Raw genomic sequence first — 27,172 nt, 5'->3', positions numbered from 1 at the left:
TCTTGGCATATCATGAAAACCCGAAATTTCCATTCTGTACAAACTATATCACTTCAATATAAGTTATAGCAGTCACTGTTAATTTTCAGACTTTTTCGTGTAAGTTTGACTAATTTAGGGTTCACACTTCAGGAAATATCAGGAGAGTGGGTGCACTAGGGTTTTGTGCAACACTGTTATTCCAACACTCTATTATATTAGAGATCATTTCAGGAATAAAAATATTTTCTGCCAAAAATATCTCAGGACTATAAATAGAATTCTGAACCAAATTCATTCATTATTCGCATTTCCAACTAGAGAAAAGCCATTTTCTCTCTCACGGATCTTCGGGTTTTTATCCCAAATCATGAGTACACTTCTCTAGTTGTCTTATAATGCTTATAATTTGCTTAATAACTTAGATTACATAGCAAATCTGTGAGATTCAGGAGTTTACCGCCCAAGAACGTTCTTGGAGAGTAAACTCCTATATGTGGCTTAAATGCTACCTAGTCTTTTCCCCATATTAGGTAACTACCTTAGGCTTGTATGCTAGTGTGTATATGACTAGAAAACATCAAAATCAGATCAAGACCCCAAGATTTGGGAGTTTACCGCCCAAGAACACGCGGAGAGTAAACTCCATTTTAAGGGCTAAAAGTGTCCCAAAGTCCCTCAAAGCCTTAGAAATCAAACTAGAAGCCTTCATTACATATTTAGGACACCAAAATCAATTAGAAACAAGGATGAAAAGTGAGTTCATGGCCAAGGGTGTTCTTGGGCAGTGAACTCCATGTTTAAGTGCCAAAATGCCCTTAAAACCTTCCTTAAGCCAAGAGACTAATTTGGGCATGTACCTAAATGAGTTTGGGACTAGCTAACACACTTATAACAACAAGAGTAAGGTGTTCACGACCCAAAAGGTTCTAGGGCCGTGAACACCATAAAATGGTGACATAAACTCTTCTTAAGCCTTGTACAAAAGCCTAGTTTAGTTCCTACTTAATTTAGGGACTTGAAAACACCATAAACATCCTCCCAAGGGAGATTACGGCCGTAATCTCCAAGGGAATATGGTCCCAGGGCCGTAAACTCCTAAAAGGAGTTATATTATGCCCTAAACTCTTCCATAGACCAAGCCATTAAGTAGAAATGCTTATTAGGGACTTATAGAGCATCAAACTTCAAATAGAAACATAGGTATGAGTTCACGGCCGTAAACTCATTTGGTAGTGTTATTAGGGCCGTGAACTTCATGGTGGAGTTTTCCTTGAGCCCTACACACAATAGCTTCCCCTACAAACACTTAGATGCATTCCTAGAGGCTAATAACACTTGATAAAGGTGTTTAGCATGTCCTAGGGTGTCTTGACTTGTTTATTAGTTGTTTATAGACTAATTTGTTACATATATGTGAAATTATATGTTAACTAGGATCGTAAGTGTGTTCAAGACTTCACTTGACACCTAGCAGTCCTACCTCTTCGGTTCATCCGTATCACCCACAACAGGTGAGTTCATATCCCTAATCAATGTTTTAAATGATTTTAAATGCTTTAATGGGGGGGGGGACTACAAGTAGAAAACAACATGTTATTAAATCATCTATATGTATTTTATAACTGTGTTTTCATTCAACATATTTCACATACTACAAAGTGTGATGCATGAAATGGTTTTCTATCTTTAAAAATACTTTGTTATCAAATGTATTACTTTTGAAATGTTTATCAAAATGACATCAAGTCACTTTTATATTTTGTTCAAAACCCTTAAATGTCTTACAAAACCATTTTTACATTCTTGAACTAAACTATGCATATACACTTATATTCTTATATATGTATTAATGTTACAGTTTACATCTGTCATTTAGTTTCTCACACCCTTGAGTAGTAAGAGTGTATAAACCTACTTGAACAACCAATTACCTTTCAGTTAACTATCATATGGATAGTTAGAAGATATCAAACAATATTCCTATTACAAGGAATCACACAAGAGTCAGTTCATTCATGAGTCTTTACGAGTACATTACCTGATACATGAATACCTTTACATATGCTTACATGATACATGAATACGCTTACATGAACACATTACATGAATACCTTTACGTGGATACATCTACCTGTGTATACTTACATGAATACTTGAAACTTGATTCGTAAAAATGATTTATTAGTACCTTCAGTAAATCATTCCAGCCCATCCCAGTTCAATGGGAGTCAGTTACGGGACTAACCATTCTTGGAGCCTATTGTTCGCTACAGAGGTTAATTGGACGATCTTCGGATGTTCATTAGGTTATCTATTTCGCTTATCGCGATGTAGAGTCAGTTACGGGACTAACCATTCCTGGAACCTACTGTTCGCCACAGAGGTTAATTGGACAATCTTCGGATGTTCATTGGGTTGTTATTACATATATTAGGAGACAGTTACGGGACTAACCATTCCTGGAACCTACTGTTCGCCACAGAGGTTAATTGGACAATCTTCAGATGTTCATTGGGTTGTTATTACTTACATTAGGAGACGGTTACGGGACTAACCATTCCTGGTACCTACTGTTCACTACAGAGGTTAATTGGACAATCTTCGGAGGTTCATTAGGTTATTTACTTCGACTACAACAATGTAAAGTCAGTTACGGGACTAACCATTCCTGGAACCTACTGTTCGCCACAAAGGTTAATTGCACAATCTTCGGATGTTCATTTGGTTATACCTTTCGCTTCGGCGATGTCGTGTTAATCCTGGTAATCTAGGGATAATACTTACATGATTATACTTTTTCCTGTTTACTTTATTTTGTGATACTTTCACATAAACGATGAGATAGACTAAGTACTTTAGTACTAGTCAATAGAAGGAAAAACTATCATTTTACTTACAAAACACTTAAGTCTTGGTAGAAGACTATCATATACTATTTCCTGTTTACTTTATTTTGTGACACTTTCACATAAATGATGAGTTAGACTATGTACTTTAGTACTAGTCAATAGAAGGAAAAACTATCATTTTACTTACAAAACATTCGGGTCTTGGTAGAAGACTACATCTCAAACTAATAGAAAATAAGGGATTTTCTAGGGCTTTTCATACTTATATCAACATTTTCATTTAAAGGTTTACATGACTTTTAAAACAGCTTTACAAAGCAAGACAACGACACTTAAATACTTATGAATTCACCAGCTTTAAAGCTGATACTCTCTTTCAAAATAACTTGTATTCTCAGGTCATCAGTAGACAGGTACGGTGACCAGGTTTTGAGAAGACGGAGCAGACAAGTCTCGTCTTTTATTTTGATTATATATTTTTGGTGTCTTATTACAATGAAAGAACACATGTATTAAAACTTTACTTATAATGCAATGGATGATGTTGTTGCTTGTTTACTATTTTACACTGTTGTGATACTATACATGACGTCCTCCACCCCGGAACGTTTCCGCCGTTCTTGGTTTTGGGGTGTGACACATATATACTTATTGTTGAACTCGATTCCAAATATTTCTCTTGTATGATCAATTTTGAATCCCTTCTCCATGCAATTCTGAAAGAATAAGATACATTACTCGTTAGTATTACCCGTTAAACAAATATACTTGTTGTTAACAATGATATTTGCAAATTTAAAATAAAAATAAAACTAAAATTGAGATCAAATCTCTTGGCAATGCACACTTAGCAACTAAAAATTCTTCCAACATATAAATAGTAAAATTCTATCAGAATGCAACAGTAAAATTCTATTAGAATGCATAATCAACATATAAATAATTAACCAAAACCATGATCGGAAGACATGAATAAAAAAAATGAACATATTTTTATCCTCTCAATTTATTAGCAACTTCCATCCGTTTCAAACCATACTGACTCTCGAAGCCATGAATAACAATTCAAGAAAAAAGATGATAAGAGTTACCTAATGATTGTCATATTTGGAGCCTGAATCAAACTTCTAACTATTGCAATTGAGAGATGAGAAGATAAACTTTTCTAGTCGCCAGTGCCATTGGATGTCTCCATCACAAAAAAAGACACTTGAGGTTCAATTTCGTGCAACACGAGGAGCATGCTATGTGCCCATTCTCACACTACAACTAAAAAAATGTTATGATTAATACAAGAGCATAATAGTGTTCACATTCAAATTCGAAGAGGGAAAGTACTGATTACTTGGTAGATTGGGGCACACAGTGGTTCCAGGAAAATCGAGCAATCGAGCAGGTCTGGATCGATGAACACGACCATAACCGGGCTAGAACTCCGTAATCCTCCATCAGAATATGATAGTCCTTCCGGAGTAGAAGCAGTAGCATGGTGATTCTGATGTTTCCACTCCAGTATATCGTCCGCCACTTCATCATCTTCGGTTCCATAATAATGCTCCTCTTTATCCTCACTTTCTGCCAGAGTTGCTCCTGTGGTTGCCGGTCGAAAAAAGAAAAGAGCAGCAAATTAGGTTTAGTGAGACGAAGCAATTATTTAAAAAAGGATGTCTATGAAATTCATTTAATGATTTTCCAAATATACAAGATTTATTTTTGATTTATAAAGGTAAAAGGACTAAGCTACCCTTATTCTTAAATTTAATGATTAAATTATTACTAAATTCTCATTAGTTCATATATATGCATACAATACTTGTAGAAAACATTTGAACCTATCTTTTTTCTCTCTCTCTCTCCTCTCTCTCTCTCTATATATATATATATATACATACACACACACAAAATATGATGTTTCTATCTACATATACGGGCGGTAAACTAAAGAACACCTAATTGTTAGTCAAACTACAAATCTAATTGTTAGTCAAACTACAAATCCAAAGACAAAAAAACACGATTATAGAAATACATATCCAAACATGACCAACATAAATATGCACACAAGCATATACACAAACAGATTAAAATGCTTATAGCAATATACGTACTGATATAAGCATTATTTAATTTAACCAGTAGACAAGTCTGAACGTCACATTAACCCTAAAACATATTTAAAAACACAATCTAACTTTTTTTTTTTGCATAAATCCAAACATCATCAACCCAATATTGATGAATGCTTAGCTCGTTCATACTGAAAAAAGCTCTTCTATTGGATGCTGAAAATACACCAATTTTTCCCTATTTTCCTAATAAGATTCCCCACCCACCAACCATCTCTATGCCAAGCACCAACAACATCAGCTACTAAAAAATAATTTGTCAAAAATTGAGGAGGTATCGGTCAGATTTGATTGATTTTGACAACAATCTTATAGGCAAAAATCATCTTCATTGAGAAGAGTGTGATACCGGACAATGAAGTCCGACTTTGTTGTAGAAGAAATAATGTTTGCAAGGAAGTAAGATTATATTTAAAACCCGGTTCCTTGCCCAAAACTTTGAACCTATTTCCTCTCCCGAACTTTATTGTTAAAAATTAAGATACACAAAAGTATAAAGGTAGGAAGGGAGACATCCTAGGGTTTAAAGTTTAATACTAAAGAAGAGCAAAAATTGCATTTAACCTAAACCATAAATACTAAGCCATATTTACAATATTTTATAAATATGTTGATATTAATAAATATACATTTAGTGTGATTAACAATTTATTGTATTTATCTTATAGTTAATTGACTACAACACTCCAAATGTTATAATGACGTCGCAATGCGGTTTTTGATTACACCACATTAACAGAAAGCATGGTTATTATGTTAAACTCATTATGAATATTAACCACAAAGATTGTATTTGAAACTCAAAAGATTGGAATTAATTTTTTTCTCCTCATATATTTTCAACCCTAACTCAATTCTTTAACCTTGATCCTATCACTCTTAATTTCATCTTTGCAAAATGTTTTCTTCAAACAATGGAACGTCTATGATTACATCATGGACCTTGATATAATATACAACATTTTTTCGTGAATGGGTCGATATATCAAAGGAACCTACGACATTTAATGATCACAATCAGGCATTGTAACATTTGGACCTTGTAAGTTTTCCCTTTAACCCTTGCTAAACAAAAAAATCTTGCATTTTGGTCCTCTAGCTAGTACGCGGGGCGTACTCTATGAGTACGCTTAGCATACTAGCTAGATCAAGATCGCGGGCATTGAACACGTACATTGGGCCTACGTAGGTTACGTTGGGTATACGTTGGATTGGGACAAACCCTAATTTTTAGGGTTTGTGCTTTATTTAATCTTCTATAACCCACCTCTTGGACATTTTTAGACCAGCCTCTATATCCTCAAAACCCTAACTTCATCCCTTAGCCTTTGTGTGGTGCTTTTTAGCTTTTGTGAAGAACTTTGGTGTGTCTTGTGCATCTTGAATTGGTAGAAGAAGATTGAAGATTCATTCTTTGTAGAAGAGCTTATAGATCCAGATTTAGCTTCTTTATTTCGTAACTTTTGAGGTATAAAGTACATGACTTGTCAACTGCTTGTATATATCTTCTCTTTGGCTTGTTTATGGTTATTTTGGTCCCTTTTGGTTGGACCATGTGAGCTATGGTCATTTCAGAAGCTTAAACTTTTAGATCTGGAAATCTTAGGGGTCCATTAAACATAAAAATGCAAACTTTATGGTGGATATGGAATCATGCATGTGTTAAGACCATTTTTTAAGTTCTTTTAAGCTCTGGAGCCCCATTAAGCCATGCATGCACGTAAAGTTGCCAACTTTACATGATAAATCATCTTTTGAGACAAGATCTGAAAGTATGGAGTAAGGGTTGGATGGATTAAGTGCTTAATGATGTGTGGTGGCTAACTGGGGAGTTCACTGGGCGTATAAGCTAGTGTGCTGCACATACTAGCCCCAGAGCATGTACGCTAAGCGTACGAGCTGAGTACGCCCCGTGTATTCAGCATTAGGCTTTGGAATTTTGGGCTTTTCGGTATTGGGCCCATGTTTGACCTGAGGAGTCTAGGGCTTTGTTGGGTCATCAGAATTATATTTTTGTGCTGATGCTATTTTATTGGACTCTTTTAGTTGAAGGCCCACGAAGGGATTTGGGCCCAATTTGGAACATCAGGCCATATTTGGGCTTTGGTGATCATTTTGGAATTTGGGCCTTTTGGATAGTTGGCTTGGGCCTTGGCCTTGGGCCACGTTAGGTAAAGGTTAAAAAGGTCTTATACCCTAGTTTGGACTCTTAGTGTGAATCGGGATCCAAATATTAATTGGATGTTATTTTTATGTTGATAGTGTACGGATATTAGCAGACCAACAACCAGAGATTTATCTGTGAGATTCAGTAGTCTGAGGTGAGTCTTCCTCACTATGTTTAGTGGGGCACCAATGCCAACCCATGGTTTATTATGTTAGGGTGCTAGTGTAGCACCTAATTCTTGGTACACATTTGATTCAAAGTATTTTTATGTTTTTCTCTGGGACTCGATGAGTTGGAGGCCCAACTCGTCGAGTAGAGTCGGGATCTGCGGACATTTTAAGTGAGCTACTCGACGAGTCGGTAGACTTACTCGGCGAGTAGGTGATGTTTGAGTGAAACCCTAAATCCGAGGGATTGCACCCTATTTAAACGTCTTATTGCAGCCCCATCGTCCCTTATGCTCCCAGAACACCTCATACTGAAACCCTAATCATTTTGTGAGATCTAAGGTCCTTTTTGGTGATTTTGGTGGTTTATGATCACAAGAAGGAAGGAAAAGCTTGAGGAGCCAAGAGGAAACCAGAAGATTTCGAGTTTGTGCAGCATCTACAGTTCCTTGGAGGTATAAAGCTTATACATTGTTCATTCATGTTCTAGATCCCTTTTTGAAGTGAATTAGGGCTTTTAGGAACCATTTTTGGTGACCAATCATGAGTGCAAGCATGGTTGGGGGTTGAGACTCCAGATTCAGGGTCCTTAGGGGACTACATGGCATAAAGTGGCCAACCTTGTAGCCATAGAGAGTCCTATGCACCCTTAGACCTCATTTTTAGGTCCTTTAAGCTTATACTCCCATGCATGCACGTAAAGTTCATAACATTACATGCTAGATCGATCTTAGAAGCCCAGATCTACCTTTTGGATGAGTGTTGTACATCATAAATTGAGATATAAGACTTGGACAACATCGACTCGGCGAGTTGCTCTTGGAACTCGGCAAGTCCAGGGCCTGAGTCCCCAATCTGTTGAGGTTCAAAGGAACCCATTTGAGTGTTATAAGGGTTTTATAGGGGTCCAAGGGAGTGACCCAACGTATTATACTTAGCCATGGACATGGGAATCGTAGGACTCGGTGAGTCCAAAGCAATCTCCTAACCATTGAAGATGAACTCGATGAGTTGTTCATATAACTTGGTGAGTCGCAGACTGGACATGTTCATAGGATGATGATGAACTCGACGAGTTGTTCATACAACTTGGCGAGTCGGATGAAGGTTCATTCGATGATATTGTAGAAGGAGAAATCATCGAGTCCTTGCTAAACTCGACGAGTAGAGTCGGGAAGGGGGTCAAATGAAAGAATAGGGACTCGGCGAGTTGGCGGCCCAACTCGGCGAGTCAGGTCAACTAGAAGTTGACTTTGACTCAGATATTAACTTTGGACAGGGGTAAAATAGTCATTTTACCCTAAGAGTAGTTATCAGCTTCTGACTAAGTGTCTTTATGGGAATTGTAGCCGGGGAGTTATCGGAGCAGCAGTCAGACATTTCCCGATCAGCATTTCAGTAGTCAACCTTACGAGGTGAGTTACCTTCCAAGTAGCGGTGGGTCTATGACCACAATGTCGGCCTACCAGTAGGAGTTGTATGTTAGATGATTGTCTTTGTGATATTCATCTAGGTTTGCTACTACTTGATTTGTTATATGCTGGCATGATATGTTATATGTGATAGTGGTAGTAGGGGAAGAATAACCCCAAGTTCGGTTGTTAGGACTGAATGGTAGGTCGACACCCTAGATATGTCTAACAGTATGTTATGATATGTTTATATGCTGGCATGATATGTTATATGTGATAGTGGTAGTAGGAGGGGATTAGTCCCCAAGTTCGGTCGTTAGGACCGAAGGGTAGGTCAGACACCCCAGATATGCCTGACAGTATATTTATGTTATGATACATGTGATAGTAGCAGTAGGGGGCGGAATAGTCCCCAAGGTTCAGTTGTTAGGACCGAAGGGTAGGTCAACACCCTAGAACGGCTTGACATGGGTAGGTCAGCACCCCAGAATGGCTTGACACGGGTAGGTCAGCCCCCAAAATGGCTTGACACAGGTAGGTCGACACCCCAGAATGGTCGTACCAGGTAGGTCGGCACCCTAGAATGGTCGTACCGGGTAGGTAGGGCACCCTAAAATTGCCCGACAGTATGTATGTTATGTGATTGTATGGTATGTGGTACGATGGGGGAACTTACTAAGCTTCGTGCTTACAGTTTTTAGTTTTGTTTCAGGTACCTCTTCAGCGAAGGGGAAGGAGCCGGCGCGGTAGCTGCACATCATACACACGCATTGGTTTTCCGCACTATGAGATTTCTTGGGATTGTACTCTGAGATTGTTACTAATTTTGTGATATGATTTCAGACATGAAATTATGGTTTTACGAAATGATATGACTTGATGATGTTTTCTTATAAATGTTTACTAAATCGTTATATCAAAATTGAAATTTTTGGACTCGAAATTTGGGATGTTACAGCTAGAGTCTGCATGAATCTTGCATGTGTATGTGTTGTATTCTTAGTGGGAAGGGCCTAATGGGTAATCTGTATGCCATTAATTGTTATACTTGTATGTTCGTATCTTGGGCGGCACCCGTTGTGAGAGTTAGGGCGATGCCCATCATGCTCAGTGGGTGAGGCACGTTATGCGAGTTAGGGTGGGGCATGTTATACTCAGTTAGGGTGGGGTGATTGTAGTGCACACACGATTTTGTTCCGCATTTTCATGATTACTCTGATATTTTAGGATGTTTTGATACATTTGTCCCATTTGGGATTTATGATGATGTTTTGGGATATTGTTTTATTAATTGAAAAATGAAATTTTTGGATCGTATTTTTGGGATGTTACAAGTTGGTATCAGAGCCTTAGTTTGAGGGATTCGTACATACTCTCGGGTGTGTCTGAACTCAAACTGAGGATTTGGTAAAGTTTTTTAAAAAGAAATATTTTTAAAGAAAAGGGTTTTCTAATAAAAGAAAGGATGTGGTGCATGCAATCGAACGAGCTCAAGTAAGTTTTCCCAAAATACCCATACATGTTATCTGATATGATTTGATTTGTGAATCTGTGAATCACATGCTAGTTAAGGCTAAGGATCTGCTTGGTATTTGCATGATAGAATGCTAGGAGAGATGCATTTGTATGCTTATTGTATGAGCTTGTAGACTTGCATGCCAGTACTGATCATTCTATGATAAGATGTTCTGATTAGGTTATGCTTGATTTGATTACTCGATGCTCGAATGCCGCTTGTTATGTGCTTTTTAGGAGTTCTCACCAGTTTCAGCTAACTAGTAAGTGAATATGTTAAGTTACATGTTACTGAGACTAGATAATTTTAGAAGGTTAGGTTCTAACTATATTACGCAGCTCTTGTTTGAGTCCAATCGTTGTAGTGTGAGACCTATCATTCGAAGAATTAAATTTTAAATTCTGAAACCAAATGGGGTATTTTTAAAACTTTTTAAAAATACTAGGTTAAAAGTTTTAATAATTAAATTAACCATTAGTTTTATCTTTATCAGAATTACCAAATCATTACTTTTGATAAGGATATGTAATTATCTTTTTAAAAGATTCAAGTTTAGGCAGAAAACGAATTCATGTAATTATCCAAATTAAGCTAAGATTATCAAAATTGAAAATCTGGAATCTGACTGGCCAACTCGTCGAGTTGAGCCAACTCGTCGAGTTCCTAATATGAACTTGAAGAGTCCGATGAACAGAATGACGATTCTGCTACCTTATCCTTTGAACGAATCACAATTGCATCAAGTTCAACTAAAAACATCCTAGTCTCTGATACCACTGATGGGTTATGAGCATAACTACAAAACCTATCTGTTCATGCAACCATAAAATTAAGGATCTAGGTTTTCACTAGTTGAACATACAAACTTGAATACAAAGAAGAAAACCCTAGGTTCTATGTATTATAATCGAAATTCACATAATGAAGGTTAAAATACATACCTTGATTATTATATTGAAATAACAATCTAAAACCTTGCTTGAAAGACCTTCGTTAGCAAGCACCACAAGTGTCGCGTCTCTGATGGCTCACAAACAAACCAAACAACCAAGGAATAACATAGAGAGTGAAGTGTAGGTCAAAATTACGGCCAAATGCACTTAGAATCAAGGGTTAGCCGGAATTTAACCTTTAGTAGGGTGTATATAGGTGTTAGGAATATATTGGATTAGACAGGTGTATCCAAGATAACCCTAATCCCTTAACTTTCTCCTTACGGCATCCAAGGCATCCTTAGAGCCCAAGGAAACCATAGGAACACCCAATAGTTTGTCCCCCCACCCCCCTCTCTAGGGAGGTTCTAGAATGCCCAATGCTCAACTATTGAACATTGTCACTTTTACTCCCTGCAGTTTCAATTAATTCCTTTAATCCCAAAATTAATTCCAAATTAAATATTAATTAAACAATATGATTTCTAGTTAATATATTATATACATAATACATTAATAAATTATTTATCTTTATTTCAAATTAATTTATTAAGCAAATAATAAATTAATAAATCATTATTCTCTCTCTAACAGTTTTCCTGTGACAACCCAAAGTTTATTCCGTTACATTACCCCGTTACCGTTAACAGAATATTCCATTTTATAAAAGTTACGTTAATTTGAGGTCGTAAAATAAATAAATGTTTTATTTATTTATATTTTTTTAGGTCGTTAACGTCGTGATAAGATAAATAAAAACTCGTAATATACATTTCCATTTAATTGGAAAAAGTTAGTTTTTATTTTTACGACCACTAAATCGGGTGCGACCAAAAGCCCCGTTAAACGACAGTATCAGGTAGATTTCCACTGAGCTTCAACTCCAACCCCTATATAAGGGAGAGTAAACCCCATTTTCACCTTTTTACTCTCTCTCTATAACTTTTTCCCGAGCCAAAATTTTTCCGTTTCGAGCCCCAAACGAGTAGGTAAACTATCCTAACTCGTTGTATAACTTATCTAGCGTACAAATTCGAGTTTAAAACATAAAATAGGGACAAAATCATGAGTTTACGACCCAAGAACACTCTTGGGCCGTGAACACCATTTAATGGGGTTTTTAAGCCCCAAAACCCTTCCAAATTGTCCCTAAGGCTTAGATATGACTTGTAGGCTTATGGAATCAGACTTAGAACACCTTGAACTAGCATTTTGGGGAGTAAACATGAGTTTACTGCCCAAGAACATGCTTGGGCCGTAAACTCCTCTTCATGGGGAATAAACTCATATTTGTGTGTTAAAAATGCCCTTAAACACACCAATGGCCTTGGATTAAATTCTAGAAACGACCAACAACAACCTAGGGACCTTAAATGCAATTAAAACAACTCCATAAGGAGTTCACGGCCGTAAACCCCTCATGGAAGGGTACATGGGCCGTAAACTCCTACAAAGGGGTTAATTGGTGCCCTAAACTCCCCATTTGACTTGGAAAATGCTTAGGAATTTACCCTCTACCACTTAAGCCCTTAAAACACCAAAAGAAAGAGTGTATAGGAGCTTACGGCGGTAAGATCGCTTGCTTAGGGCCGTAAACTCCTCAAAGGGGCCATTTGATGCTTTAAACCCATACACCTTTGATATTTGAGTCTAGCAAAATTCCACAATTGATATGAGGCTTTTAAACACCCTAGAACACCCTCACCATGAGTTTACGGCTGTAAACTCATGGGGAGTAGTCCCAGGGCCGTAAACACCCTATGGTGAGTTTACTCTTGGAGAGTAAACTCCATTCCTAAGTCATTCATGCCCTTAAATGTTACCCGGGACACCCCAAACACTTAACCAAAGTGTTTCCCGCTCCTTAGAGTGCGTATACTTGTTTAATTAGTATTATATATACTAATTGTATGTAAACATATGTTATCATATGTTAAATAGGTCACTAAGTGTGTCCAACTCTTTACTTGACATCGAGCACCCAACCGACGCCTTCGTCGGATCCACTTACACCAGGTGAGTTCATACCCCTGAATGAACCTTTTAAATGTTGTTACATGTTTTATAGGGGGAATACAAGTTAAACATGACAGTTATCAAATCAATCACATGTGATTGATAACCCGCATGCACAAGTATTTACCACACTGTAAACTGTTTTACCAAGTAGGACACTATAAATGGTTTTCTAAAAGGTTTTCGCTTGTTTCAAAACTCTTACTTATGTTGTTTTATCAAAGTTCATTGTAAACTGGTTTATGAAAAGTTTCCAAAGGATTTCTAAAGGTTTTTCAAACTTATTTTACAACAAAATACCCTGTCGTGATTTTCTTAAGAGTAAAGGTTTTCTTCCATGTTTTAATATTCCTTCTTAGTTAAAGTTCCTACTTGATAACGCTTTCACTTTCTGATGCGTTTATACCTGTTATTACCTATACTTCGCTTATACTTGTGATAACTTATACCAATTATCGCTTATACTTCACGATTCGGTTATTCCACACTGTGCGTTTATACTTCACGATCCGGTTATTCCACGCTGTACGCTTATACTTCACGATTCGGTTATTCCACACTGTACGCTTATACTTCACGATTCGGTTATTCCACACGATTCGGTTATACATCACGATTCGAATTATACTTCACGATATGATTCCACTTGTTACACACTCAAGCGTAGTTAGATGTATGTATGTGCTTGTATAGATGCATATAAGTAATGATTGAAGGACTTAGGAAGGCTTGTCTGCCCTATTTCCTTTTCTTCGTTGAGATGTGGTCTAGTGGGATCGGATGTCCATCCGAAGGTCGTTTGATTCATTACTTATATATTATGTATACAAGCATAGACATATAGGTTTACTTTAGTCAGTTCAGTTATGAGCCTCTACCTCTAGTTCAACACTGTATTGGAAACACACTACCCACTATTTGGGATGCATCTTCGGGACACGGCCTTCTCCGTCGTCTAGTTGGTAACCAGAGTCTCCTGTAGGGAGAGCGGACATTGTGTGTATAGATCTATACGGGATTGACACCCCCGCACCCTGACTGCTAGCTACAGTCCACGGCCTACCAAGCCGAGGGGTGACAAATGTCATATTCTCTAGACGCTTGTAGGGCGTCAGGTACTTTAGTGTCGGTTAGTATGGTTACGAGTATCCCAGGTTACCTTATAATTTATGGCCTTAAGGTAATGGTTTTTCACCAGCAATTTACACTGTATGATGGAACCCATTCTCGGAGTCACACTGTTTTAGACCTTGCTAGACGTATCATTCATTTGATTCTGTCTAGGGTCTGTATTCACTGTTTTCATTGTATTCACTGTATCCACTGTATTTACTATTTTAGACCTTGCTAGACGTATCATTCAGTTGATACTGTCTGAGGTCTGTGTTCACTGTTTTAGACCTTACTAGCTGTACCTTTCATTTGGTACCGTCTGGGGTCTGTGTCTCTTTCTGTTAGACTGAGCCAGGCGTGTTGTTCATTCGATACACTCCTGGAGTCTATGATTCCTTCCGCCTTAGTCAGCAGTCCTCACTGCTGAGGCATATGTTATTTTCCCTGATATTCTCCGACTTTCTTAAAAAGCAAATCCCGTATTCTGAAAATGAAAGTGTTTAAGGGAAAACTACTTTTTACCACATAACTCTGACCAGTCTTGGTAGAAGACTGCTTTTTAATTAGAAAATATAGGATTTTCTGGAAAGGACTCTATTTCACTGTATACTTGAAAACTACCACATATATAAAGTTATTTGATTAAAATGTCACTAAATGCTTATGAACTCACCAGCATTTGTAAAAATGCTGATACTCGCTTTTCAAATAACTTGTATTCTCAGGTCAGCATTAGACAGGTACATCCCCGGAGCTGTTGATGAAGATAGCTTAGTACCATGCTGTACTTATATTATTGTCTGTATTACTTTGATGTATTGTAAAGTAAACCATGTAAAACTATTACCATTAATGCAATGTTTTGTTGTATTTTGATTACTATAATGCATGTGTTGTGATACTTGACATGACGTCATCCACCCCAGAATGTTTCCGCCGTTCCGGTTTTGGGGTGTGACATTTCCTATCCAATTGTCAGGTTTGAAGGCAACCCAAAAGGACATTGCTACTATCAGTTCAAGTACATATCAATTATAATTATAGACTTAGACACCTAATCCAACATTTATATCTACAAAAATGTATTGAAGAGCTCCACAATATTATCTAGATATCTGGACAAAAAATTTCTCAAACAGAAATCCATATTTCATGCAAGAACCCAACCTATAACTTTCCTCTTTCTACCCTTCAGTTCAATACACAGATCAAGGGTTAAATCTCTTAACCATCACCACTTCCTTCCACAAGGACTAAACTTTACTTTCTTAAGGTCCAAAGCCTTTACACAATTGTCTTCCGGCCCACGTCCCTGAAATAAGAAACGATAGGAAATAGGATCTTACAAAAATATTATAAAGGTTATGGTGTGGTAAGACTTGGAGGCTATATGTATATTGATAGTGGTTTGGAAAATGTAAAAATATTTGAATTCTTTTTTTTAAAGGCAATTGAAATGTTTATGAGAGTAAAAAAATGCTTGAAAAGTTGAATTTGATAGGATAAGTTTTTAAAATTGAAAAAAAGCAAAAAAAAAAAAAATACAAAAATAGTTGTTAACATCTTTCCTCTCTCATCGAAAATTGAAATGTCATAGAACTTCAACCTACTTGGTATGCCATCATGGTGGGGCGGTGTGCGCCGAGCATGACATGGTGCATGCATGCAATGATGAGTTTACATTATGGTAAGGTGGGTCCTTTGACCCACCTAAATTTCCAAAACATACAACAAAATATATACCAAAAATATTATGACCTACCTTATAAAATATAAAGGACCTACCTTTAATATTTAGCAAAAAAGACGAACGGAAAAAAGATAGACATTAAGACATACTTTATAATGTTGGACAAAAAAAGAAGAAGGAAAAAAGAAGTATAAACTTTAGACAATAAAAAACATAATATTTGATGACATGAAGAAGTCGCACATCAACTCCAAAAAGAAAACGATGAGTGGTTTTCCATTATAAATAAACGATTCATTTTTCACTCTTCCATGCCATAAAGCTTGTTGATGTCTGATATCAGCATTACTATAAGTTTAAGTTGTTTTTTTAAGAAATTACCACTTTGGGATACATTTTTTCACCACTAGTTTTTATAAAAGTTGAACTGTATGTTTTTCTAATTGAGCCGATCCAGATAAACCCAGTTTTCTCTTGAACCGGCCGGTTAAACATTGTTAATGAACCAGGTGGTTTATATATATATACTAGTGAATTCAAAAGGACCGTGCTGAGCACGGCCCACGAAGGGTAGTTTTGGAAATTTAAAAATGATACACTATATATGGTCTTAAAAGCTTTCAGATGAGTTAAAATTATGTTGATTAAAGGAATGAAAGTAGCATGCTATAATGCACAAGTAGTGAAAAAAAAAAGACAAACAAATACTATTCGATATCATCATCTTTAATCTAACCAGACCTGTGAAGGAAGCTACAGCAGTGGAATTATGGAAGAGTAACTCGAACTATAATTCTGCCATAATCAAACCAAGAACTCTTTTTACCTCCAGAAGTTCCAGGTTCAGGTAAATAACAAAAGTAAGTTAGCATTATTGCATCTAACCCAATAATAGACCACGAAAATAAACACTTGCAACCAGTTGAACAGATAAATAAGATGGAAGCAAGTATAAAACGACAAAACACCAGTTGGATAGCTTGTACAATCACACATGAAAGGAAGCCATATTGATGACACTACAAAAGAAAATATTTAAAAAATGCATTGATTCTCTTCTTTTTTACTCATTCATGAATATATGACACAGTAGCTAGCTTTTTCTTCAAACCAAATGCATAGTAGAATTTCTCTCCTACATTCACTTACCACGCAGTCACCTCTTAACATTTTGTTTTTATTTCACGTTCCAAGACTAAAATTTCAAATAAAACATTAAGTCACATGCTGAAGCATAAATCATATATTTTTAGAATTAATATTTAAAAACATATGTTCATTCATGTATTCGACTAAATAGAGCTCCATTGGTTATCCAAGAAAAGAAGGTGAATATGAAAATCGGTAAAAAAGTATAATCAAACAAATTGAAGGATGAGCTTCCATGATTGTGTCATTTATAAGTAATGAAATGCACTTTTTTACTATCAATAACAGGGATATATTTAAATTTATTTATCCATATCTTGTTGAAGCTAGAATCAGTGGAGGAGTAAGCTATATGAACGCCATGACTATTAATGATCATCATACACTCTGATGTCCATTGGCTCATCAAAGCATAGCAAACATCCAGTTGAAGCCTACTATAAAAAAATATATTTTCAAGATTTCTAGTTCATAAGTCAATAGCAATGAGAATCTACAAATGATAAGCTTTTTTATACCAAATTCCTAGCCTCGTTACTTGTTTTTCAATACTAAGCTTATCAAGTGAACTATAACTTTTTACAGCCTTAGGTATAATGACTTGGTATGAAAAAAAAGGTGAAGTATATGCTTTAATTGGCTATAATTTAAAATAAAAAAAAAGATTAAGAATGCAATGATATAATGAAAAGAAATGAAAGCAACTGGTTATTCAGTTATTCCTTGTGATTAAAGCATTGTAGAAGGAAGTTTGAAAGTAAATGCGTTATTGTAATTGAAAGAAATGAAAGTAAGCTGCTATTTGAATGATGTAAATGACAGTATATTGCTATTTCTTGTGATTAGCCATTTACTATTACCTCTTCTTTACTAAAACCATCTTGCTCATTTCCAATTGGTGTTCATTGATAGCATTGGTATGGGACCAGGTGGTGGAAGGTTCGTTTGAGCCCATTCCCAGTAGAATCAGCTTGCTGCCCCCATGAACACTACATTACATACATAATTAAAAAAATTAAAAAATTAAAAAAAAACTATTTTTATGGAAAACTTAAATGGAATTTACTAAAATGAAATTTACTATTTTTTTTTTGTTGAAATCTAACTTGTTCCCGATCCAATTAAGTTCCATGTTAATTTGATCATGATAAATTGAAATTTCAAATCAATAATGTCCAACGATGATTCTTCTTAGTTGTAATTTGGAGAAAAAGTGTCAAAAAATTCAAAATTTAAAGTTAATAAAAAAGAAGAGACTGATAGACTAATGGATGAATTTTTTTTAAGGAAACCTAAACAAAAAAACTAAAAACAAGAGGAAAAAAGATACATCTTTCATGACCAGCTTTGTCGTAAATCATAGCCTTGATGAGCATTGCTATCAAACAGTTAAAACAAAATGAAGGAGATTTGTTAAAGGATTTTAGTTGACCATTTATCAATCAAAAATACAAAAAATCCAGAAAATAAAAACCATATTACCTAATCACAAATCGGAAACCTTTAATCAAATTCTTTGTAACATCAACCTGTGAAAAAATGTAAGTTGTCTTCAATTAGTTTAGAAAACCCTTCAATCTCTTCTACTTTTAAAAAATAAACTCACCTTCAACTAATCCATGTTGGAGAAGAAAAAAGTAGGATGCAGAATCAACCTCACCTTCAATCGAATCTGTTAGGGTTGCCAATCCAAAAGAAGACCATTAAACATTACCCACCTTCTCCACTGAAAGAATGAAGGATGTGAGACTTAATTAGTGTTCTAGTAGCTTTACATGTCAAGTGCGGCCTGCTCCAATCTTCCACTATAAAGATGATGCGTAATACCCATATAATTGATTGTCACCAACAACCCCTGAGTTGACTCTGCTGCAAAACCTATCAAACAAAAACTCAACCTCAGTAACAAATGATACTTTGAAAACTAATTTGATGAAAACCCATAAAGTGTTCTGCAATGAACAAATTAGAAAGAAATCAACAGAGAAGGGTAGTAGGTAGGAAGTGTTGAGCTGGGGGGAAGGTTTAAACCCAACGCCTCTCCGGTCTCCACCATGTGGATGTATCTCAATTCAAGAGTTGAAATTAGATTCATTGTCATCAGGTTGAGGTCTTAACATACTTGTTAGAATATCCTGTTTCCTCATGTTTAAGTTCCGCCTAGTGATGAATACTTTGAAAACGTGATTGCTAACATGATTTGTACATCTTACAACAACAATTTCCTCATGATAACTTCTTCATGTAAAACGTATTCAAAATGGTGTAGAGAATAGAAGAACTAACATCGATAGATTAAAAAACTTTCAAAAGAGAGAGCTCATAATAGGAAGAAATGAAATTAGGGTTCAAGCCCTATACCTCGATTCCAGATTAACATTTATTTACACAAACAAAATATAATAGAGTTTTAATTTGGAGTTCAAATTTACCTTTTTAGTAACATACGAGGCAGTATCCCCCTTTTGCTTTCAACCCATGAAGAAAGAATGAAGAAAGGACAGATCCTTGAGGAGTAAGGAAACGATTAAATTGAAGCTCATCTGCAGACAAAACGAAAAACTAATCAAAATATATGAAGATGTTTGGAGCGGTGAGCAATCAAAGGAAGTGGCTGTAATTTCAAGAAAATAGAAAAATACGCATAAACCTTATCAAAATATACCTACCGAGTAACCCTAAAAAATAACAACAAACATGTGAAATTATAACCTTAAATACATAACAACCATGGAGTCGGCATGAAGAGAAAGTCAAGAGGCTGAGTCGACCACAATGAAGGTGAAGTGGTGTTTAATGGGAATCCAGGAGTGCCAAGAAGAATCTACTACGCAAATGAACTGCACTCCTTTAATACTGAAGTTAGGTCGGTATTACCTTATTTTGAGAGAGTCATTGCAAAGAAGGAGAGGTGTCAATTAAAGGGGTCCAACAGTGGCAAGCAACATCGGAAGAAACACCACCGCCAATAAGGAAAACCCACCACCAAGTCTTCTTCCTCATGGTGATGTCAGGCTGACCGGAAGCAAGCACCAAGGCATCATTCATTAGCAGCCAAACGACGCCGTTTCTTCAATCCCAGTGTGTCGTCAATGCTATTTTGGGCGGAAATGAGTTTAAGCACACAAAGAGACAGCTTAGCTACACGTGACGGAGGCATGAGAGCGGTCGGTGGGGAACTTCTCATAGACGTGGACTCGTTAATATTTCAGAAAAGGGTTTCACATATATATATATATATATATATATATATATATATATATATATATATATATATATATATATATATATATATATATATATATATATATATATATATAACTTAAGCAAATTTTAACGGCAAATATAAACTTTGGAGCTATTACGCGTTAACTAACTTTTTAGAACTTTGCTCGTTAAGGAATAACTTTGTAATTCACAAAACGTTATAATAGAGAGAGAAAAACATAAAAAAGATAAACAGAAACGAACATAAATGTCCTGGCATCGCATGCAAAGCACATGAGGCTAATTAACTGTTCAATGCAAATACTGAATATAAACTGGTAAATAAATAAGTTTTTATTATTTTTATTTTTTATTTGTTATTATTATTATTTTTTATAAAGAGATTCCTTTTTAACTCATTTCTTTTATCATTTGTAGCTGAAGAGTTAGGGAAACTGTTGATTTGTCGGAGACTCTTGTCAATCGGAGAATGAAATGAGCTGCGAAGGTATGTTAGAAAGTTCTAGAACACCTTTCACTTCTCTAGGGTTTTTGTGTACATTTGTACTCTAATTTGTCAAATTGACTGAAACACAGAAATCGTTGAAACTCTTTTTATCAAACCCCATCACCATTTTTTCATTTTCCTCACTCTTTTCCTTCTACTGTTTCAGTTTTGGTATCACATAATGTATAGCTCTGTCTCTGTGCGTGGAATTTCTATGTAAAGAACAGCAAGTTAAAACGTGGTCTGTTTATCTGCTCGAATTGAAAATTTGGACGGAATTGTAGAATCGAGAGTGATTAAAGGTATGTAATGTTCAAAATCATCTGCTCTTAGTTCATCAGAATTCACAAATTTGACCTAAACTTTGTAAAAACCCTATAGTTGGTCACCAGCATTGTCGATTTTTTTCTTCTTAGTGTGTCCTTTTCCCCCGCGGTTTTGTTAGCATATAATGTACGCATACCTGCATAAGTATTCAAAATTCTGTAAATTTAGGTGGAAATTTTTGTCTAATTATCCATTTGAGTTGCTGAATTTTAGAATTGAGGTCGATCAAAGGATGTAAGGTTAAGTGGGTTTGATTGCTTTAGTTTTATCGACTTCTGCTGGTTCTAAAATGGGGTACGAGACCTTTTCAAGCCCTAATAAACTTCAAGCCCTCATTCTCTTTGATCTTTTATATTGTGTTAAACATTTTTGTTATAATTTGTCATGTTGGCTTAGAACTTGTATTCTCAATGAAATGTAAGTTAAACTCTCATCTAACATCTGTTTGTTTTTCCTCTTTTTAGGGTTTTCGGTTTAGGTGCATGACAGCATGAGCTTAAATCTCTTTTTCTTTTCTGATATATATTTGTTTTGGTTTGACTTAATCTAGGGTCAATGGACATAGATTTGTCAATGGAGGTTGGGCCCACTGAGGAGACTGTTGAAGCATTAATGGAGTACTTGGTTGGTCCATTGCTACCTTTGAAGCATAGTGACACTGCAAAAGACACTCCTTCTCAATCTCAACAAAAATCCGTTGCCAAACAGGTCCCTCCCTTCTACCTTCCACTTTCTCTTGCTTATTGGAAAAGACATAAATGCCCTTCTACTTAATTTTGTATGGGTTTTCATTTCTTTTCAGGTTCATGCTGCTGCAGTACTTTACAACTACTATCATCTAAACCAACAAAACCAAGAAAAAGAATTCTTAAAGTTTGACCAATTTTGCAACTTGGCAATAATGTTCAAACCAAGCATACTTCAACACATGAAATACATGACTCAATCTAATCGCCCAACCATAAATGAACCTGAAAACCAGCTTTCATTAACTGAAAAAGCAATCATGGATGCATGCACAATATCAGAAACTTTGCTACATGCTTCATCTAATATCTCAAATATGATAAAAGAATGGCCAATAACTAAAGTGGCTATCTTTTTGATAGATTCCAAGAAAGAGAATTGCTTTCTACAGTTTGATAATGGAGTATGGTCAGTTATCGAAAAGGATCTTTATTGTGAAGAGAGTGGAATTGAGAATGAGTGTAAAAAGGGTAAAAAAAGAAAATTGTCATTGATGAGAAAGTATGATGAAGAAGGTGAAGATGAGTTGCAGAAGGTTGCGTTTTCAGCTGTTAAGGAAATAGCAGGTAGCAAAACATACTTTTAATTTTTTTATAATTTGGGACAAATTTAACTGAAGTTTTCAATTGAGTCAAAAAAACAATAACATGCATACAGTTTTATGTTGTTATGACAATTTAACTGAAGTTTATTGACACTTGATATGATTTTTACATTGAAACAGGAATCAATAGTGAGCTTAAAGTTTTAGAAGACCATGTAGTTTATTCATTGAGTCAAGCAAAGACTGCAACTCATTTTTACATACTTCAAAGTACACAATCAATTAATGAGGATAAATTGGTTCCTATTCAAGATGCTATTTCTAGGTCAGTATTAATTTATAACTTCTTGTGTGCTACTTAATTTATGAAACATGATTACAAATTTAAAACCAATATTAAAATAATGTTACAAGTTTTTTAAATAAAACAATCAGGGTATACTTGTAAAACTGTAATTTGTAAACACTTTAGAGAATGTTATGGATAACCTTAAAACCATTTGACTCATTTCCTTTTTTTTTTTGGCTCTTTAATTCTTGCCCATTTTGAACCTTGAATAAGCATTTTCTAATGTTATTTGTGTATTTTTATTGTGTAGCTTACATGGACCTGTAGTAAAGAAGAGTTCAGGGAGTTGGGTAATTACTCCTGTTGTTGAGTATTATTACCTTCTTCCATATGCTGAAATTATATCCAAGTGGTTTAAAAGGTGATTTATTTTTCTCTCAAGATTCATATATGGTATATACATGGCTGACTTATTTGTAATATTTAGTGTGTTAAATATTATTCTAAGCCTTAAAAAAATGATCCTTTTTGAATAAAGCAATTAGTAAATAAAATATATAGGAATCATTAAATTTGTTCCCTAATTATAAATGCTGCAGATCAAATGGATTAACGGATCAGATGGAAGAGGGAACTGCAGATTCAAAAAAAATTCAGGGGTCACAAAAGTCAACTGAAAAACAAGGTGGTCAAAGTAACCGACAAATAAAGTCAAAGATGGAGTCCAAAAGCATTCACATCAGTAACTCGAATAAAAAAGATGAAGACAGAGTTACTAAAGCAAGAAATATATCCAACAAAGACATGGAAACTCCTACTTTTAATGAAGCCATGAAAACTGAAAATTCCAATGGAAAAAAGACCTTGAGTGTTGAAAGTGATTGTTCAAAGCAGAAAGAAGAAGTGAATGGATCTTGTGGGGTTAAATCAAATGATTCATTAACTGAATCCAATAATAATAATATTACTAAGCCAATAGTTTGTTTGCAAAAAGAAATTCAAAATGCTAAAATGCATTCAACAACACCAACACCACTCAAGGTTTATCATCATGAAAAAAGAACAACTCCAACAAATGCTATCAGCGTAAAGGTGAGTGAAACTAATTGCAGTTTTAGATAAGTTTTTTTTTTTTTATTTTTTTATGCAACCTAATTTTTTTAATTTGGTTATTGTCAGGATAATGTGAAGAACTTGAAAAACATGTCAATCATCAATGAATGCAAAGATAAAAGGGTTGATGGTGAAAAGAAGTCTGGTATTGTTTCACTTTGTGAGGATAAAAGTAGAATGCTAAAAGTGGATGCTGATGTGGCAAAAACAGAACCCCTTGAAAATTTTCATTTCATAGTGGATTCAAAGAGATCTGAATTATCAGAGGCTGCCCTTCGAGCTCTTTTTAACAAAAGACAAAAACTGGTTTGCTTGCTTTTTATACTTACCTTTTATATATATATATATATATATATATATATATTGTTTAATTGAAATGTTAATGCCTTTTATTATTTTTGTAGTCCAATCAACAACGCAATATAGAAGATGAGTTGAGTTTGTGTGAGAAAAAGATTCAGGCAATCATGCAGGGTGGTATGTTTTTTTTTTTTTCATTATGATTTACTATATTCTATCACTATTAGTTTAAAAATTATCCAAAACCCTTAGGTATAGGAGATTGTTTGGGTTTAAAACTAGAGGCTGTTATTGATTGTTGCAATGAGATTTGCCAACAAGGCAACATGCAAATTCAAGACATGAAAATCGGTAGAAGTTTGCCTTTGTCAGAAGCCCAACTCACTTTACGAAAAGCATGCGAGGTACTCTTCTCTATTTTTTTATTATTATTTTTTTTTAACACTATAACAACAATTTATTTATTTAATTATTTATTGGGTAGGAGTTGGATGATATTTGTCTATCAAACAGTTGGATGTTGCCAACATATCATATGTCACGTTCAGATGGTAAGATATTAAGATTTTTCTTTTCCTTGCACTTTGTTACTCTAAACCAGTGATGTTTCGTTTTTTTCCCCCAATTTATGCAACAAAGTGTTTTTTTTTTAAAAAAAAAAATGTAAAAGATTGGTGAATTGATTGATGTGTAGAAGGTGGGTTTGTGGCGAATGTGAGTGTAAAAGGAAGCGATTTTGAGTGTTCTGGTGTGAGTGGCATGCAACAAAGTATTCGTGAAGCCAGAAACTCAGCTGCAACTCACGTGATCACCAAATTGCAGCAAATGGCTCTTAACCATACCACTGCTATTCTTTAGTCTAAAACATTTGTAACTCTGACTGATTCAGTGAGTGCTAAATAATTTAATTGTAATTTCTAATTTTAAGTGCCCTTGAAAGATGTAGGAACCATGTAAAGGGAACACTTGCTGTATTGTTATTTGCATCTATTTTTTTTTACAAGTATGTGAATACGGAGTTTGACATATTAGAAGTCTCATAAGTGGCTGAATTGATAAAATGTTGAAAATATATTGTGGTTTTCTGTGCTTCATCGAACTAAGAGGACTAAAAGATCAATAAGTTTAATTGATTAAGGCATGTTAAAAATTAAAATTATCAACATATCTTTACTGTTTTTTCATCATTCCTAATAAATAAATGTTTTTTACAACATATCATTACTTAATTCAATATGTCACATGACATTTTTAAAATTTTTTCAATTTCATTTAAATCCACTTGACAAATTGTGGTTTTTTGGCCTTGTAATTAACTTATAAAAAATTTATTCTAAAAATATAATAAAAGAAAATAAGGAAACTTAAATGTCTCCATAAAATCTCACGTAATTTGTCAATTAATGTATCAAATTCAATTTAAATTCAAATCATTGAAAAACATAATTTTTGGTCAATTTCTTTTGAATTTATGATAATTTGTAGAAACCTTACAAAAATTAGTTTATTCACGGCTAATATTGATATTCTTTTCAAATTCAGTTTTATAAATTATTAAACATGTAAGACATAACAAAATATATTATTAAAAAAAAACTCCGTATATTACATGAATCTTACACCTAGTTAAATATTATAATACTAAACGTACTTTTAGGTTTATGTTTACATTTTCTTGTAAATGTTGTAATGAATTTTTATTTTTGTTACATTTTTCAATATTTCTTTACGAAAAAAAACAATAAACTAAAAAACAACCCAAACACAATTGTTTTTTTTCCTATTAATTTCGGCGTTTTTCTTGAAAAATCAAAGGAAATAGACTTATTAAGGTAATTAACTTTTCGGGTTGTTCACATGGGTAACTATCTTTTTTTTGTACACATCTAGGCAACAAACTTTTTGGAACTGTTTACATATGACCATTATGACCGGCTGTAGTAGATTACATCCAGTCATAATGATCATATATGAACACTTCCAAAAAGTTTGTTACCTAGATGTGTACATAGAAAAATAGTTACTTAGATGTGAACAAACTAAAAAGATAAGAGTAAATTACACGAATGGTCCCTATGGTTTGGGTAATTTGTACGTTTGATCCCTAACTTATTTTTTAACTCGGATGATCCATACTATTTATTTTTATTGTGCGTTTAGTCTCTGCCTTACCTCAAAAGACTATTGTACCATTTTTAATTTATTTTTTAATTAATTTTCTTATTTATGTATTTATTTTTTATATATTTAAAAAAATTAATAGACCCGACATATATGTATCTCCCCATTCTAAATCTGAAACCACATTTGAGAAATTTAAACTGGGTCCCACCGGTCACCATCAAGTTTATGGCGAGGAGATAAATATATCTGGGGTCTATTACTTTTTTTAAATATATAAAAAAATAAATACATAAATAAGAAAAATGATTAAAAAATAAATTAAAAAGGGCACAATAGTCTTTTGATGTAAGACAGGGACCAAACACACAATAAAAATAAACAATGGTGATCATCCCAGTTAGGGATGAGCGTGAGACGGAACCGGTACCGACCCGTACCATTCCCGATTTCCCGAAAACCTAATTTGGTCGAAAGTTAATCCCGAGTACCGAACCGAATTAACATCACCGGTACCGGTACTGGGAATGGTACCGGTTTTCGGTACTAGTATAGGTACCGGCGGCACCAATTCCCGAATTTCATGTATTTGGAGTACCAAGTACCGTCCCATATTTTTAAATTCGGTACGGTTCGGTACCGGTTCCGGTACGGGATCGAGATTTGGGACAAATTGCTCATCCCTAATCCCAGTTAAAACATAAGTTAGGGACGAAACACACAAATTACCCAAACTACAGGGACCATTTGTGTAATTTACTCTTACCTTTTCGGTTTGTTCACATCTGGTTAACTATATTTTTTTTTGTATATATCTAGGTAACAAACTTTTTAGAAGTGTTCACATATGACCGGTTATGACCGGATGTAAACTGCTACAGCCGGTCATAATGGCCA

At 34.9% G+C, this 27,172-nt stretch overlaps 1 protein-coding gene and 1 long non-coding RNA gene across 6 annotated transcripts; one reads left to right on the top strand and one right to left on the bottom strand.

Moving 5' to 3' along the window:
* Positions 1-17,814: 17,814 nt before the first annotated feature.
* Positions 17,815-20,342, bottom strand: LOC111906669 (uncharacterized). 4 transcript variants are annotated; one of them, XR_008231044.1, is made up of 6 exons: positions 19,832-20,342; positions 19,552-19,662; positions 18,895-18,997; positions 18,726-18,791; positions 18,602-18,648; positions 17,815-18,108 (listed from the first exon to the last, which is right to left on the bottom strand). It is a non-coding gene; the product is annotated as an uncharacterized LOC111906669 (long non-coding RNA). The 4 variants fall into 4 exon arrangements; XR_008231043.1 differs by having other exon boundaries at positions 19,997-20,342; XR_002855304.3 differs by lacking the exon at positions 19,832-20,342 and adding an exon at positions 18,450-18,497 and having other exon boundaries at positions 19,552-19,825.
* A 416-nt stretch (positions 20,343-20,758) lies between these two features.
* Positions 20,759-25,180, top strand: LOC111906650 (uncharacterized). 2 transcript variants are annotated; one of them, XM_052769532.1, is made up of 12 exons: positions 20,759-20,834; positions 21,001-21,136; positions 21,712-21,869; positions 21,964-22,474; positions 22,633-22,777; positions 23,052-23,162; positions 23,341-23,833; positions 23,921-24,160; positions 24,259-24,331; positions 24,407-24,558; positions 24,639-24,705; positions 24,852-25,180. In XM_052769532.1, exons 3-12 carry the CDS (start codon positions 21,717-21,719, stop codon positions 25,010-25,012), a joined length of 2,106 nt encoding a protein of 701 aa, XP_052625492.1. In that variant the 5' UTR covers positions 20,759-20,834; positions 21,001-21,136; positions 21,712-21,716; the 3' UTR covers positions 25,013-25,180. The 2 variants fall into 2 exon arrangements, with proteins under 2 accessions (XP_052625492.1, XP_052625491.1); XM_052769531.1 differs by having other exon boundaries at positions 24,849-25,180.
* The last annotated feature ends 1,992 nt before the right edge of the window (positions 25,181-27,172 follow it).

Source organism: Lactuca sativa, chromosome 3 (assembly GCF_002870075.4).
Source record: "Lactuca sativa cultivar Salinas chromosome 3, Lsat_Salinas_v11, whole genome shotgun sequence".
NCBI classification, from domain to species: Eukaryota; Viridiplantae; Streptophyta; class Magnoliopsida; order Asterales; family Asteraceae; genus Lactuca; species Lactuca sativa.
Note: the sequence above shows the minus strand (reverse complement) of the source record. Positions and strands in the feature narration are given on the sequence as shown.

Excerpts from the sequence above, each read along its gene's own strand:
- LOC111906650 (XM_052769531.1), top strand. The coding sequence starts at position 21,717 with ATGGACATAGATTTGTCAATGGAGGTTGGGCCCACTGAGGAGACTGTT. Across the intron at positions 22,778-23,051 it reads ATTCAAGATGCTATTTCTAG|CTTACATGGACCTGTAGTAA; the intron begins GTCAGTATTAAT and ends TTTATTGTGTAG. Across the intron at positions 24,161-24,258 it reads TTAACAAAAGACAAAAACTG|TCCAATCAACAACGCAATAT; the intron begins GTTTGCTTGCTT and ends TTATTTTTGTAG.